Source organism: Rattus norvegicus, chromosome 7 (assembly GCF_036323735.1).
Source record: "Rattus norvegicus strain BN/NHsdMcwi chromosome 7, GRCr8, whole genome shotgun sequence".
Taxonomy (NCBI): Eukaryota; Metazoa; Chordata; class Mammalia; order Rodentia; family Muridae; genus Rattus; species Rattus norvegicus.
This window is the reverse complement of record NC_086025.1, coordinates 36,781,975-36,797,690: the sequence shown is the minus strand read 5'-3', so window position 1 is coordinate 36,797,690 and position 15,716 is coordinate 36,781,975. Positions and strand designations below refer to the sequence as shown.

General features: G+C 45.6%; 1 protein-coding gene across 6 annotated transcripts in view; it reads right to left on the bottom strand.

The window, feature by feature from the left end:
• The window catches only part of Kitlg (KIT ligand), an 81,176-nt gene extending 66,106 nt beyond the window's left edge, over window positions 1-15,070 (bottom strand). For 2 of the 6 annotated variants that reach the window (XM_063264197.1, XM_063264198.1), the window contains exon 1: window positions 14,843-15,068. In XM_063264197.1, the coding sequence (XP_063120267.1) occupies window positions 14,843-14,857 (15 nt within the window). In that variant the 5' untranslated portion in view covers window positions 14,858-15,068. Of the gene's footprint in view, window positions 1-14,842 lie in introns of all 6 variants that reach the window. The other 4 variants (NM_021843.4, NM_021844.2, XM_063264195.1 and 1 more) reach the window with 3 other exon arrangements.
• Between the last annotated feature and the right edge of the window lie 646 nt (window positions 15,071-15,716).

The window sequence follows — 15,716 nt, the reverse complement described above, 5'->3', positions numbered from 1 at the left end:
CACGTGTTGATGCAGGGGACCTACGGGCACACGGCTTTATGGGTCTCCGTTGACACTGGTGCATTTCTTCATACGTTCCCATTTACCCTCCTTGACGCCCACAGTGTGTCAGCTCACGTCAGTGGGCATAAAACTATTAAATACCCTTGACGGCTGGTGGCAGTCGATCTTTTCTCAAGCTCCCAAGCAGGAGTCACTGAAATCTTAGTTCGGGGCTGTGGAGATGGCTCAGCAAGCCCAGGTGCTCGCTGCCAAACCTCAAAACCTAAGTTCAATTCCCAGGACTTACACGGTACAAAAGAATCCAGCCTTGCAAGGTTTCCCTGACCACACATACTAAGTAAATGTAGTAAAATCTTAAAAAAAAATCATAGTTCAGTTGACAAAATCTTCACAAAGATGTTGGCTGTGTGTTACTATAAGGAGATAATTTAATTAAGTTCTGTAAGTGATAAAGAGAATTTTAAGTTATAAGCAGTAATTCTGATATGATTGTGTGTGTGTCTGTGTGTGTGTGTGTGTGATAGAGAGAGACAGAGAGACAGAGACAGACAGAGAAAGAGACAGACAGAGACAGACAGAGACAGACAGAGACAGAGAGAGACAGACAGAGAGACAGAGACAGACAGAGAGACAGAGACAGACAGAGACAGAGAGACAGACAGACAGAGAGACAGAGAGAGCGTGTGTGTGTGTTCAGGGAGGGAGTCAGGAAAGAAGACTGTCTGGACAAAAGACTCATCTGTATAAGGAAAGGAGCCACAGGACCCACACACACACTGGGGCGTGAATACCTCTGATCATAATTAGAAGACACCGAAGGGAAATTTATCACTCAGGGTCTGAAGGAGATAACCACAAAGGACCTTGCATTGTATGCTACAGGTTCGGATTTCATCCTGGTGCTACAAAGACCAATGGAAGATTTGAGTCAGGTCAGTCATACGGTCGGCCTTGCCCTGACAGCCCTGGACAGTGCGCACTGCAGAGAGCCTCTAAGATTCAAGAACCTACCGCTCACTTTGCCTGTAATGAAGGGGGCACCTTCCCTGTGACAGGACTACAGGGCAATCCGAGACACCCGAACTTAGGGTGTGAGTCTCCTGGGCTTGTTGTCCTTCTTGTGCCTTGTCAGTTTTTATTCTGCTTTTCCTGGATTCTCCCTCAAAAACTAGACCAACACGGACCCTTAGGGAAAAATGGAAACCTCGGCTCTTTTAAAATCCAACTTTGCTCCTAAACCATTTATAGGTATGGTCAGTTTGCCTTGCTGGTTCTCTTCCTTGAGGGGAGGACATCACTCGTAGACTACCTATCACCACTGCCACCCACCAGCAATCACCACCACCCTACCACCCCACCACACCACCACACCATCACCCCACCACCCCACCACCCCACCACCCCACCACCCCATCACCCCACCACCCCATCACCCCACCACCCCATCACCCCACCACCCCATCACCCCACCACCCCACCACACCACCAACAATACCATGAATGAGAGATTTCTCATCTGTCTTTCCTTGGTTGGAATTTGTGGGTCAGACCCTGCTCCCCATCGAGCCCACCTTGGCTATACACACTTTCAGCTTGGTGAGTTTAGTCAAAGACAACGTTAAGTCTCCGTAGTCAACAATTCAGGCAAGAGACCCTTAAAAAGGACTGTGGGGCTGGAAATGACTAGGAAACTGCTTTCTCTCTTTCACACGGGCTCTGAACCAGTCAGCACGCCATCAAAGAAACAGAACAATCTAATGTTCTGTCAAGGAATGGAGTGCTTGTTTACCTGAAGTAATGGACTGATAAGAAGAAACTTGCGTCGCCTTGACTGATAAAAAACCTACTCCAAGATTAACCTGGACAATTAAGCTCTGAACAGAACCACTGGCAAGTGGCTTGAGGTTGACTTCAGCTGTACAGCATGTGCTTAGCATGTGTGAGGCTTTGGTTTCAATCACCAGCACCAAAACAACAGCAATAAAAACCACCCAATCAAAAACCCAACGAAACAAAACAAAACAACCCCCCCCAAAAACAAACAAAACACTGACAAGCAACAAAACATGAATTTATAAAGGAAATGTTTCAAACTGTGTTTCCTACATTTACTAATGTAACACTTTAAAAAATAAACAATATTATACTCCCAAACCAAAAAAAAAAATACACATTAAGCTGGGAAGGAAGAAATATTTACCTAGTTTCCTGGTAACCAGGTTCGCACCCTTTACACATATGCTCATGCCATGCTCAGAACTACCTTCCGAATTAGACTTTTAGCCTCATTTTACAAGTGGGGAAATCTAAATATTAGGAAATGCAGACTGCCTCAAAGTCCCTCAATTTGAAGAGCAGCTTCCATGACAGAAAGAAAGGTTAAGCTTCATTTTCAAAGACAGCAACGAATAGTTATTTAGAAAGCTTGAATATTTCCTCCTCACTCTAGGCTCACCCTAGCGTGACTTTTGCCCCCAAAATAGGACAAAACCATCTATGGAGACTACCCCGCTTCATCACTGTCTCTCTTGATGGTCAACAACCTGAGGCGGCATCCTTACGAGCACCCACACCTTTTGCCAGGCTGTTCACAACCCCTCATCTCGTATCGCCCCCTCATCTCGCTTTACTATTCAATGACAACAGCTTTAAAATGATTGTCACCATCCCTCACATGTAATAAACTGACGGCGTGGTCAACGCGCCATCTCAGTGATAAGGGACATTATCACTTTACGCGTTAAGGGTACAGAAAGGCATAGCTGGCAACCTAAAGTTAGACACTTTTCCTGCACTACCTCATTTAGTGCTGTGTTTTCTGGCTCAAAGTCACCCTGATCACCTCCCATCTAGCTCAGTCATATAGGCTATGATGCCTTTGGAGATGCCTGACTCTTTCACAGGGGTCGCACATCGGATATCCGGCATAGCAGATATTCACATCACTATTCATAACAGTAGCCACATTACAGTTACGAAGTAGCCACGGAAATAATTTTATGGTTGGAGGCCACCACGACATGAGGAACTGTATTGAAAGGTCTCAGCATGAGGAAAGTTGAGAACCGTTCATCTAGATGAACATATGAAGCCCTGGAGAAAGGAGAAAATTATATATGATTCTCTAATTGACTGACAGAGCTGTAAGCTTCATTCTGGCTCTAAATCTCACTCATGTTCCCCTGTGTGTGCTGTCAACACTACAAAACAAACAAACAAACAAAAAACAATATTTGCCAGCTAACAATATAGTAGGAAATGTGTTAATGCTGAAAGATTTCTTTCTACCTGCATGCTTATAGCTAGGGATAGAAATGAGGATTTTTCACACATTACACAAGCATCCTACCCCCTTCACACACACATACACACACACACACACACACACACACACACACACACACACCCAGCTCTGCAAAATATTTGTCATAGAACAATTCTGAGAAGGTTCATTGCACACATGTTATTTTAAAGGAGCTGGGATAGGGTAGAGAGGGAAGGAACAAGGGAAAGGAGGGAGAGAAAACAAACAAGGTAGGAAGAAAGAGAAGCTACAAAGTCTCATGGCTCCATTTTACCTAAGGTTACAGAAAGGTTAGACAAAGGCAAATACATTGCCTAAGACCCCACAGCAACCGAGAGGCAGAGCCAGAGGTAAAACACAAAAGTCATGCTCTCCCCAACTCTTCCTCAACAATTAGGTGGATTTCTCCCTATGCTAAAACTAGCATCTCAATAAAAAAATGGAAGGTAATCACTCTCTGAATCAGAATGGGGAAAAGGTTAAAGCCGTGTATTCCCCACCTCACCCCCCTCAGTTCTAGGCACCAAGCTGACAAACGTGGACTTTGGAAACAGACCTCCTGGATCATGAACCAGCCCACCACTGACTGATGAGCTCCTGTGACCTTGGGCACGGGACAGAAAAGGAACTTTGCTCTTGGTAAACTCTCTTGAGACTGGATAAACGCTTCTAATCTTCCCGTTCACCCTTCAGTCGGGGCTTAAGGAATGAGGCATTGCTGCCGACAGCCACAGAATTCCCATTTGCTTCCTGCAAATATAATTTCCCTGGGTCTTTTGTGTCCTTTTGACCAGACACTGGCCCAAGTGCTTTAATTCCCAAGTGTGGATTAACTCTTTTATCCTTTGAGAGATGTACAAACCCTCATCCTATTTGACGAATGGGGCAACTGAGACAGGGGGATTATATGAAAGGGCAGAACGTTTACAGTAGTCGGTTTGGCTGAGCCTCTTGTTTACCAGGCTTTACAAATGAACTAGTTAGGTGGGAACACTGTTGCTAATGATGCTAAACAACTGTCTGCTAAAACGTTACCACTTTGGGCTGAGGTGGCAGCTCAGGCAGCATGGTGCCTGCTGGGCAAGCATGAGGACCTGAGTTCAGATCCCCAAACGCCCACAGAAAAGTCAAGCACCAGCATTTCGTGCCTGTGATCCTGGTGCTAGCCTTTAAATCTCTTTACGTTTCTTGGGTTATGGTCTTGGCTGACTCGGTAAGGGATCCCAAAGCAAAGCACAAAGCACAAATGAATTACGGTCTTACATCCCAGACATAAACATAAAGGCATTTTTTTTTTTTAACGAAAGTCCTTTTATCTGATTGTGGAGATTTTAAATTGTCTTCAAAAACACATTGGAAATACGGTGAGAGCAAATTGATAAAACTAATCTCTGGAGCATCCCTCTTTTCTCCAAGAAGCTACCTAGAAGCATACTTTAAAAATACTTGTCTTCCTGTCTTTCAAGTACTACTTCATGTGGAAGACGGCAAGCTTTCAAATCCATCAGGTAAAATGGCATTTCCACGGTTTCCCATGGGCTTCCCTCCCACACAGTAGTCAGAGGGCTTAGGTGTGGACCTTCTGTTTGATGGCTCCGGAAGCGGGGTGGGGGCGGGGGCTGACTATGAAGGCCAGGATCTCTGACTTGCAAGGCACTGTTCAAATATAACCATTGGCACTTGTGCACAGCACCGAGGAGCTGGAATCAAAGCAAATTTTCCATTTAACTGGAAGCCCCACCTCAACTTTGCTTGCTTTCAGGTTCCCCGGTTTAAACAGAAATGGAGGGTGAGGAGGAGGTGCAGCGGGAAGAGGGGGAGGGGAGGAAGAGGGCTGTGAATGGAGGGAGATTAGAAGGAGGGGGAAGGGTAGGAAGTGGGGGCAGCAACAACAGCCACTCAAACCTTAACAATTTATGTTCATTTCCACAGCTGTGGGGAAATTTTGAGATTATTAACTTTTGACAAAGAAGGGTTCATTTGGGCTCATAGTCCTCGGCAAGATGGTAGCACATGGTCGTTTTAACCCCATAGTTCTGGGCTTGTGGTAGCACCGTATGTCAGAGTGGTATGGTGGTGTGGCTGAAGACTGTTCACTTGATTGCCAAAAAGGGAAAGGAGGCTCCAGGGCCCCAATATTCCCTTCAACAGTAAGTACTCAATCATCTAACCTCCTTTTTAAAAAATATTTTATTTATTTATTGTATATGAGTACACTGTAGCTGTCTTCAGACACACCAGAAGAGGGCATCAGATCTCGTCACAGATGGTTGTGAGCCACCATGTGCTTGCTGAGATTTGAACTTAGGACCTCGGGAAGAGCAGTCGGTGCTAATAACCACTGAGCCATCTCTCCAGCCCCTACACCTAACCTCCTTTTATGAGGTTCACCTCCCAAACACTCTAGTGCTTCCTAACAACACTACCGTTGGGACAAGGCCTCAGCACCTTGCCTTGGGGGACTATAGCACGTGTGGTGTCTCTAAGCATCCATTCAAATATGGGCATCTGGCACGTCAGCAATTTAGAGGAATCTAGTCTTTACAGTTCAATAGGTGTGGTTTCCGCATCTAAACCCTTATACTTCCTGGCATTCTTTCCCTGTTAATCCCAAGCAAATCTTCTGACTGTATCAGAACTCTAGCGTTTTCTTTATTTTGATAAACTCAGGATTGGCAAATGGGAGGGATCAGTTTGTTGTATTACGGACCTCAAAATATTTTTGCTTAAAAATCTTGTGTAGTTTGCGACTCAGGGTCTCCTTTGTGGTAAGTTCAACGTACTTAATACTGACCTTGGTGATCTAACTTCCTCTTACTAGGTCCACCCCCCAAAGACTCTTATTATCCTTGCGCAATAAACTGCTGGATCCCTTCTTGGGCAGCTACTCCTTGGGGTAGCTGTTCACAGAAATGGTCATGGGTGAAGTACCAGCAGATAGTCTCTCATTTGCGGGTCCCATGAATACCCCTTGGAGTTACTTCTGCCAATTTAAATACGGGGAAAGTAAAATTCTGAGAGAGGAAATAAAAGCTGACCAAGGGTCTTTAAGCCAGTGACTAAAACCCTGCTGTATCTCACATCGTGAGCTCTCCTCCCCCACCATGATCTCTAGTAATAAGAGGATGTGCTCCTTAGTAACAAATGAATTACCTTAAAAGTATTCCTGTAAGTGGCGAGCAAAGTAGCCTCTACAATTATCTGCGTATGAAACTAGTCCTAATTTTTTTTAATGCAGTATTCTATCTTAAAGAAACGGTTGTAATCTACTGTACCAAGAGTCAACAGCCTGAATCAGACGTGTTTATTTCATTGTGTGTTGATGGAGCATCTCACAGGAGGCACTCGCTAGGCAACAGTAACTATGACTTTTGGTCCAAATTCTATTACTGGCAGCTGTATGCACTATCTGAATCACATTTGCTTTTTATTTAGTGTTCTTGTAAACAGTATTAGCATCTCCAAAGTAATGACTAAGTCACACTAGTGAGTCACACTACCTCTCTTTGGGTGACGATAAAGGCAAGTATCGCCAATTCATTGAGGGAACTCTTATTTTGGTTTCCTTATCTGTAAAATGAAATTCGGAAATACCAGCCACCTCTCAGAAGAAAAGTCAAATGAATGAATTAATTGTGCAACTACTTTCCCCCCAAGCACTGTTTCGCCAGGCTTTATTACGAGAGTGGTTCAATTTTATAAAACAATGGTGGCAACATTAAAACAGCTTCCTATGCTAATACTTTAAATGGATTATAGGAAAATGTGATCCTAGTCATTCACACGGAGGCAGATGCCCAGAAAGAATAAGTGCTCAAGTCAGCTTTGAGTTTAAAACTATAATTGTTTAAAACGTTGAAGTATATAAGGGGCTTAGACGGGGCCCTTTCATCGTCAATGGTAGACTTAAAACTAGCTGTAAGTATTAGAAGGTAGTCCTGATTTTTCAAATTAAAACTCTTCACAGTGAGATGTGTATTTTTTCATGACAGAAAACCACCTAGCTCAGTAAATTACCAAACATAATTCTAAAAAAACGGAAAAGAGGTTTCCACTGGTTTCTATATAGTGTTGGGCTATAGATCACTGCGGCTTTTAGACATTATAAATAGATACAAAAGGTTCAAAACATACTCCGGGAAAGGGCTTAAATTTAAAACAAAAACTTTCTAATGGGTTATAAAATTAAAAGAAAAAAACAAACAAACAATGCAAATGGTATTTCTACACCAAATTAATTTCATCCAAATACTAAAAACTCCATGTTAATCCTCTCGTTTTGATTGGCGCCTTTATGACACTGAGGTTCAGCCCCTACTGAGGGCCACCTGGAAACAGAGTTCACCAACCCCTCCTCTCCACACTTACAGCAGGAGGGGCAGACAGGCCAGGGCGAGTGCTCCACCCAGGAGAGCACACCAAAGGTCTCTGGTGAGGCCTACAAAAACGAAACATAAACTTTAGCAAAGACATCGCAGATCCCTGCCAAGGCAACCCCAGAGCTCTGAGTTGGTCCTGAAAACTGGAACGGTCTAATGTGTTTATTATTTCAGAAGTGTTAAGGGGTGGGGTTATATAGAAGCAGGGGCATTTGACCCCTGAGCTTTGTTTTGCAGTCCTTGGGTTTCCTACATCATATTATAAGCCAGTTGACATCTCTACTCTCCCTTCCCAGGAGTCATCCAGTGAACAGTTCTAACAGTTTACCAGGCAGTCCACCCGTAGGACGGATGCCAAGGTGCAGCAAGACCTTTACAACAAAAGCATGTTTTCTGTATTAACTCTCTTCTTCATAATCCAGGAATTGGTGCGCTCTTACAGGGTAGTCGCTGGGCATGGGGAAGACCCGCAGAATACAGCAGAAAGCTCATCACAGCGGTGTTTCTGTGGACCACTCCACAGTTCTGAACATTGGCAGCAATCCCGTCTGTGTGCACACAAACACACACTGACGGAGCAATAATGAGATGGGATTTTACCCTGGAAGCACACTAAAATGGTCATTTGCTTCAGAGACTTCAAATACATCAAGGTAGAAAAAAAAAAGACGAAGAAGTTCTGAGTACCCACAAGGCTTTTGTTCCCAAGATGAACTGCTGTTGGTAACACAATAAAGTGTGTACAAAGCAAACCAACCCACACACACCCTCACACCTCCCCCCTCACACACACACACACACACACACACACACACACACACACACATACACACACCAGCCAGGCTCTGCCCTTCCCTCCAGACTTTATACAGCATCACAGCTACACACCAGAAATGCCCTTTCTGCAAAAATGACCCAGACTCGCTTTTCTACGTGTGAACTGTGGACAGATGGGTTTGCCTGAGTTCTTTTCACGCCCTTTTTCTCGGGCGGTCACCCTAGCGAGCAAAGGCATTCTTTGCAAGGCTACTAGGAGATGTCTCAGCTGCCGTCTGTGTACAGAGAACACACAGAAAGGCCACCTAATCGCTCCCCTAAGAGTAGGCTCTAAGCCACAGCCCTCAAGAGAGCCAAAGCACAGCCAACGGCTACAGGTGCACAGTCAAGTGCTACATTTGCATCCAGATAACCAAAGGGCAGCTATTGCTGTCTTTGTTTTCTAATGGTCTGGAGTATTGCCTCGATTGTGAACTTTCTTTTAATAGGCGTCTCATTACACTCTGGCAGCACTCAGAACTCAGCATCAGGACCATCGCTCTGGCACGATGTTCAGAGGGATCTGTAGTCTCTTGGCTGCAGGAGGGTGCAGCTGGCTTTTGAATATTCTGATGTCAACGAGGAGAGCCAGTGGCTTCTGACATCTGAGGAAAATAAGATGTTGGTCATGCGGCCTGTGCCTAGTATTAGCCAAGGCAATCAGGTGGGCAGGGATTGGGCTAGAGATGCTCTGGAGCCTGATGAAAACTGAGGCAAGCATTGAAACGTCATCACAGAGCTAGCCTTCCCCCACGGCTCATTGCTCTGTCCACTTCCGTGGTCTCAGCTGCCACCTCTGATCTCTATTGTCTTCTCAGCATTAACTAGCATTCACCCCATACAGATGTTGGAGGCTGGCAGGCAGAACGTGAGGGAAGCACTGCCTCAGAAAATGTATGTCCTGGAACTATCTGATTCTGTTTAGGATTCCTTCTCACTCAGACAATAAAGAAGAGAGTCCAGGTCTTCTTCAAGTAGAAGTTCCTTTCTTCTTTTAAGACAAGCAGTAGATGAAATTCCTGAAGGACAGTCTAAACTTAAGTCTTATGTCCACCCCATCAGTATTGTCCATCATCACGGGACAATAGTAATATTGTACGCACAGCAAAGAAACAGAGATCTGAGAACTAGTGGGGGCTCCCATGTCATTGGTTCAAAGTTCTCTCTTACTAGTATTACTTTAGAGGCGAAAGATGTGTAGAAACAGAGGCACTTCCAAACAACCAGTCCTACCTTCCTTTCCTTCAGTTGAGGAAACAAGTTCAGAGAGATCCAGATAATTCCCCAAAGTCACACAGCTCACTATCCAGGTTAAGAAAAGAACGCAGCTCCCTAATAACCAAGCTAGTGTGGTAGCCTGAAAGCAGCCAAGAAAATATAGCCACAGAGCACTACAACAGGCATCCCTTGGATGACACATGTCACTTTTTAAAAAAAAAAAAAAAAGAAAGAAAGAAAAAACAGGAGGCCTAATTATATGAGAAATGCCCCACCTTCTTCTTTTCTGGATAGACAGAAATAGGTAGGGAAGGGTAATGATAATGCCGGGCCTGGCCCCTGTAAACAGTTTCTTTTGGATGCCCGTAATTAAGTGAAAAGGCAAAATGACTTGCAGCTTCTATAAACCAGCAAGGCGGGAGAGTCAACGGTCTCCATGAAAGAGAATCTGTACATAACACCACAGCCCCGACAGGAGAGCACCATTCAGGAATCCCATCTGAGTGTTCTCTCTCACCACTTAGGTGACTAATCTCAAAGGCAGAACTCCTGCAGCTGCTGCTGACTCACCTACTTAGCAGATAAGAGATCTCTCCTCAGAGATTTACATCCGAACCTTATCCTGATTTAAAGATGGCAACACTAAGGTGCTTGAGAGAAAGGGAGGTGTCCCCAGACTTGGATAACAGTGGAGGGGAAAGACCGCTGATTGTTCGCCTGGTTAAAATAACAAAGAAGAAAAGGATGTGCGTCCTCCCTTAGAAGAGCGAGTCCAAGAGCAGGGATAGGGAGCTGACCAATTCTTCTTGCTCTAAAAAAAAGGGTAGACGCTCAGAACCACAGAAGGCAAACTTGGAGCCCAAGTATACAAACAGGAAAGTAAACCAAAGGAGCCCTCCCTCTTTTGTTTGCTCCCCTAGTTCTCACTGCACCTACAACTTGACATTGCACTGCAGGGAGCTTCCCATCTTTGTTCCACTCACCACCCTAGTTCTGCACATTCCTAGCTTAGCCCTGTGTTAAAGAAAACTGCTAATCAGACGTCCGTTGGCTTGCAATGAAGGCCAGGAACTGAATTAAAGGATCCAGATTTAGAAAGGCTTGCTCTTGCTTTGCTCCTTAGAGGTCATTTTCCTCTGGAATGTATTTCCCACTGTAATAGCAGTGAGCTACTGTGCAGGCACAGAGCTGCTCATCCCCGTGAGTCTTTTCTGCCACCATCCAAGAGACATCTTTATAACCATTTTACAAACATCATACCGATAACAGAACGGAAATCCCGTGATACCATTTGCCTAAGGTCATTTGCGTCACAGGTGGCAAAACAGGCATCAGCCTAAAAGTCTTCACCTAGAGTCCTCCCACTAACCATTGTCTAGGTGCTCCTAGAGATAGGATAAGAAACATAAAAGCAATGACCAAAGCTGAAAGACTAGCTATTTTGGCAGCCATTTGATTTCTAATGTTACCTAAGGCAGTGATAAGATTGCGATCAATCACCTGTCATTAGAGAACAAACGTTCGTTCACAATTTGCTATCTTCCCATCAAACAGTTAGACATAAATAAAATTTAGCAATTTTAATTGGTTTGGCACCAGCCTTCAGATTTCCATATGGTTATTTTCCCTGTTTTATGTTAAACGTAATCGACTTAGCACTTGAGTCTGAAAGTCTTGGCAGAATGCATCAATTAAAAACTACATAAATTAGAACCATTGGACGCACACACTGCAAACTGAGTGACTGCGAGGACAAGATGTTCAAATGCTCTTTTCACAAATATGTTAATTTTTCTATATAGCAACCACCATTGTCACCCACGTGACACATATTTCATAGCCAAAAAAAAAAAAAGAGGATTTTTTTCTAGTATAGTAAAAGCTAAAATTCTATTTGTTTATTTTCCGAGAACGTCAGTGTTCCTAAAATAGTCCTTTCTGCATTGTTTTCAAGACAGATCTTTCCTGTCTCCTTATTTCTGAGAGTGACAGCCCTCACAACAACTCTGGAAGCCCCTGAGGAAGCTAAGACTAAGCACAACAGGCGTAAACATGAACACATTCTGCTGACCGCAACTTTTACGTAAAGCGCCACTGGTATTGCAGTATGGCCTCTCTAATGTAACCATTAGAATCTCGTGGTTTTTTAAAAGTAGCCGCTAGCCATTTCTGAGCCAGAGTCACAGCTTTCTTTAGATACCATAAATTCCTACGATTTGGAAGGAACACAAAGAGAAATCTCAAAAATACAAAACACATTTGGCATTGCAAGCTTAAGGCATGCACTGTTGTCCTTGGTTGCTCCTCAGGATTGTGTACTGATTTTCCAAATACTGAACTCCATCACTGGTGCTAAGTAAATCACAGAGCCATCCATCAAGCCCCAAGTGGCTGCTGATGGAATTTTCACACTTATTTAGCTCGACGGAAGGCTCAAAATGACCGGTGTCCCATGATTCTTTCAAAGCTATAAGATTTAAATTAAAATCCCTTAAAATATGAACATTACATTTTTTATTTATTGGGTAAAGAGAGTATATTGAATGGGGGTGGGGGTGCAATAAGGGAAGTTGGTATCGATCCCATATTTACAGTAGGCTATTTAATAACAATAGATTTTCCTCCCAGGCTAAGATAACATCAGATTAAAGAAGCCAAAAGCCTGGATCGTTTTCTTAGTGTCCAGTTCCCTTACACCATGCTCTCTCTCTCTCTACACATTCAGGGTGGCACAGAACATTTCTTTTTGGCTCTTGGATCAGGAGATTTGACAATAGTAAAGAGAATCTAATCCCCTCCTTCATTAGAAGGGATTATTTTATTGATTTTAAGTCATTTCCAGAGCCCTCTCTTTCAGGGACAAGAATGTGAATTGCTAGAAGTATCCTTAAAGGAAACCTTGAAGGTCATTAGATTCCAGACAATGAATGCTTCCATTCAATGAAAGCACCGCCCTCTTTTTGCCTACAAACCCTTTATCAGCAGCATGTCCCCCCCAAAGGGCCTGCACTTTAACTTGGTCCAAACAGGTCACATTTCTAAAATACTTAACTGTCTCAAATATCTCTGGTCGGCAGCACTGAGTCACTGCCGCCACGGCCACCGCCACAGCGTTTCGGGCTAGATCGACCTCTTTCTAGTTTTCAATGGAATTATTCCATGTAATCCTATTTACACAGCCATTTAATCAAAGCGAGAAAAGAGATTACAGGGCTCTCGCTTGTTTTGCAAAGAGGGCGCAGGGAACATCAATCCTACTGACTCTCAAAGTGACTCCACAGCGCACAGCTCTGCTTTGACTGTTGGACATTAACCTTGTCTGTCTCCTGTTTTCTTGTTTAAATAAGAAGGCTCGGACTCTCTTCCTGTGTCGGGGGCTGCCACACTCAGAGCAGCCACCATTATTCATGTAAGCGGATGCTACTTTAAAAAAAAAAAAAAAGGAATAGCTACCCCACCCTTGTTTATTATTCTACCAAACAGAAGGCATGTACACACCAAGCAATCAGGGCGAAACTTTTCTTTGTTGCAATTCTTAACATCCTCATCTCAAGAGCAGGATCTCAGGTGGGATGCTTTGGGTAAAAACTGACCTGCACGCAGGGGCGGATACCTGCTTTCCCCTGAGCCCCACTCAGGGCAAGTGTTCTAAGAAGAGCACCTCCAGGGTGACAGGCAGGCCATACTGCTTCCCTTATTCGTTTCTAAGCCAGGGAAAGGTGCTTTATTCTTGCTGTTTCCTAAAGGGTCGGATCCCAGGCTAGATATCTATTTAAAATAAGACGTCCTATGAGCAATTTAATAAATTACTGGCAGCACATTGATATCTTCATCTATGCTGAAAAAGAGCACAAACCCTCGAATCCCATCCCCTTCTACACATTTCAGAGATTTCAATCAACTATAGAATTGGGGGCGGGTGTGTGTGGGTGTGTGTGTGTGTGTGTGTGTGTGTGTGTGTGTGTGTGTGTGTGAAAGAGCAGCTTTACCCAACCTGCTGCGGATGACAGAACAAATTCGGAAAGGAAGAATCTTGAAGAGATAGCAACCACGAGGCTAAAAAGAACTGTAGAAGAGAACAAGATTACTACAGAGGCTCTTTCTACGCCCCCTCCGCCGTCAACGAAGAAAAGACATAATTGTACCCCCGGGCTGTGTTTTATGCATAAAGCGCAATTTAGAGACCCTGGACATTATCTCAATAACTATCCTTAGGAGATGCACATTTAAAAAAAAGAAGGAAGAAGAAGAAGAGGAGGAGGAGGAGGAGGAGGAGGAGGAGGAGGAGGAGGAGGAGGAGGAGGAGGAGGAGGAGGAGGAGGAGGAGAAGAAGAAGAAGAAGAAGAAGAAGAAGAAGAAGAAGAAGAAGAAGAAGAAGAAGAAGAAGAAGAAGAAGAAGAAGAAGAAGAAGAAGAAGAAGAAAGAAGAAAAGAACTTTTACTGTTTTGTAATGGAAGGGGGTGTCATGCAGTGTGGAAGTACTACTACTCCATCTAGAGCTTTCTGGAGGGCCCACCCAGAGCTGTGAACCCGGCCGACACCGCAGGCTGCCAAGTTTCCCCCGCCTGCTGGGCAGGTTCTGCACCCCGCCTGGCGCTGCCGCCTAGGAGTTCTGGGTTGGCTTCGCTCCAGCGGCTGCACCCGCGTCCGCACCGCGTCCCGCGCCCACCTGGGGACTGCACAGATAAATCTGACTGTGAGAGCGAGCGAGCGAGCGAGGGTAGCGCGTGGGAAGCTGTTTCATAATCTACCCGAATCCACAGGGAGAGACCTCCGGCCCCAAAAAAACAAGCCTTCCCCGTGATAACTCGAACCCCCAGGCCGAAGAGGGAAGCCTGCATCTGCGGTTTGCCACTGACAGCTTCAAACTTTGCAGCTGCGGCTGCAAACTTGCCACAGGCTCACTCTCAGCCCTGGCTCTCCCCAGCTCCCGGGCTCACCCCCGGGGCGGCGGCTCCGGCTCGCACACCACGCCTGCCTCTCCCACACCCTCCTGGCTCACCGGGCGGGCGCAGCCCCACATGGCCCGGTTGCCGGTCCCAGGGTGCGCCGGGCTCCCCGGGGCTCCGGGAGTGATTTTCTTGGAAAGCCTCCGAGCTCCTCCCGGGCGTGCCCTACTCACTTGTGTCTTCTTCATAAGGAAAGGCAGCGCTGCGATCCAGCCCAGGCAGCGGTGTGGCGACTCCGTTTAGCTGTTCTGGAGCTCCAGCATATTGCACGAGCAGCGGCTGCAGATAGTCCCAGCATTGGGTAGCTCGAGCGCAGCGCCCCGTCCTTGGCCGTTGCTTTCCCGCGGCACTCTCAGTCCCGGTGACAGACAGCAAATGAAGCCCGGGCTGCTGCGCCGCCAGCGCTTTTTATACAGAGCCCGCCCGCCCGCTCCGGACACGCCTCCTTCCCTTCCGGAGCCTCCGGGAGGCAAGCTGCGCGCTGAGCCTAGGCTGGGAGACCCGGGAGCGCGCTGAAGGGCGGGGATTGTCCCAGAGGTTGGACCGATCGAGCCTGGTGCGTCCCCTGTCTGGGTACTGGCCAGAGTCCATGAGGCACCGGGTGTCTCCGATGCCGCTGAACAACCTGCAGTAGCCGCCCGCGCCGCGCGCTGGGCTCCGAGAGTCCCAGCTCCTTAGCAGGCTCACCCAGTACTGTCCGGGGACCCGCGTTGTACTGTGCGCTCTGGAGAGGGTCCCAGCTCTGGAGCGGTGCGGCGGGGAGGACTTCACTTGGTTCTGAGCAAAGACTTTTCTTCTACCCCGCCTCGGGGAAATAGAACCAACAACAAAAAGTTTAATTACACTCCATGGTTTAGCCATTGTCTTAGCCAGTTTTTCTTTCCTTTTCTTTCTACTTCCCTTCCTTCCCTTCCTTCCTTTCCTTTTTCCTTTTGTTTCTCCTCTATTACTTTAGTGAGAAAATAATTGACTCAGAATCAAATATTACTGAGGGAGATGCAGTTTTCAACAGTTTACTACAGTACCTTTGGAAAACATAGGTCACTA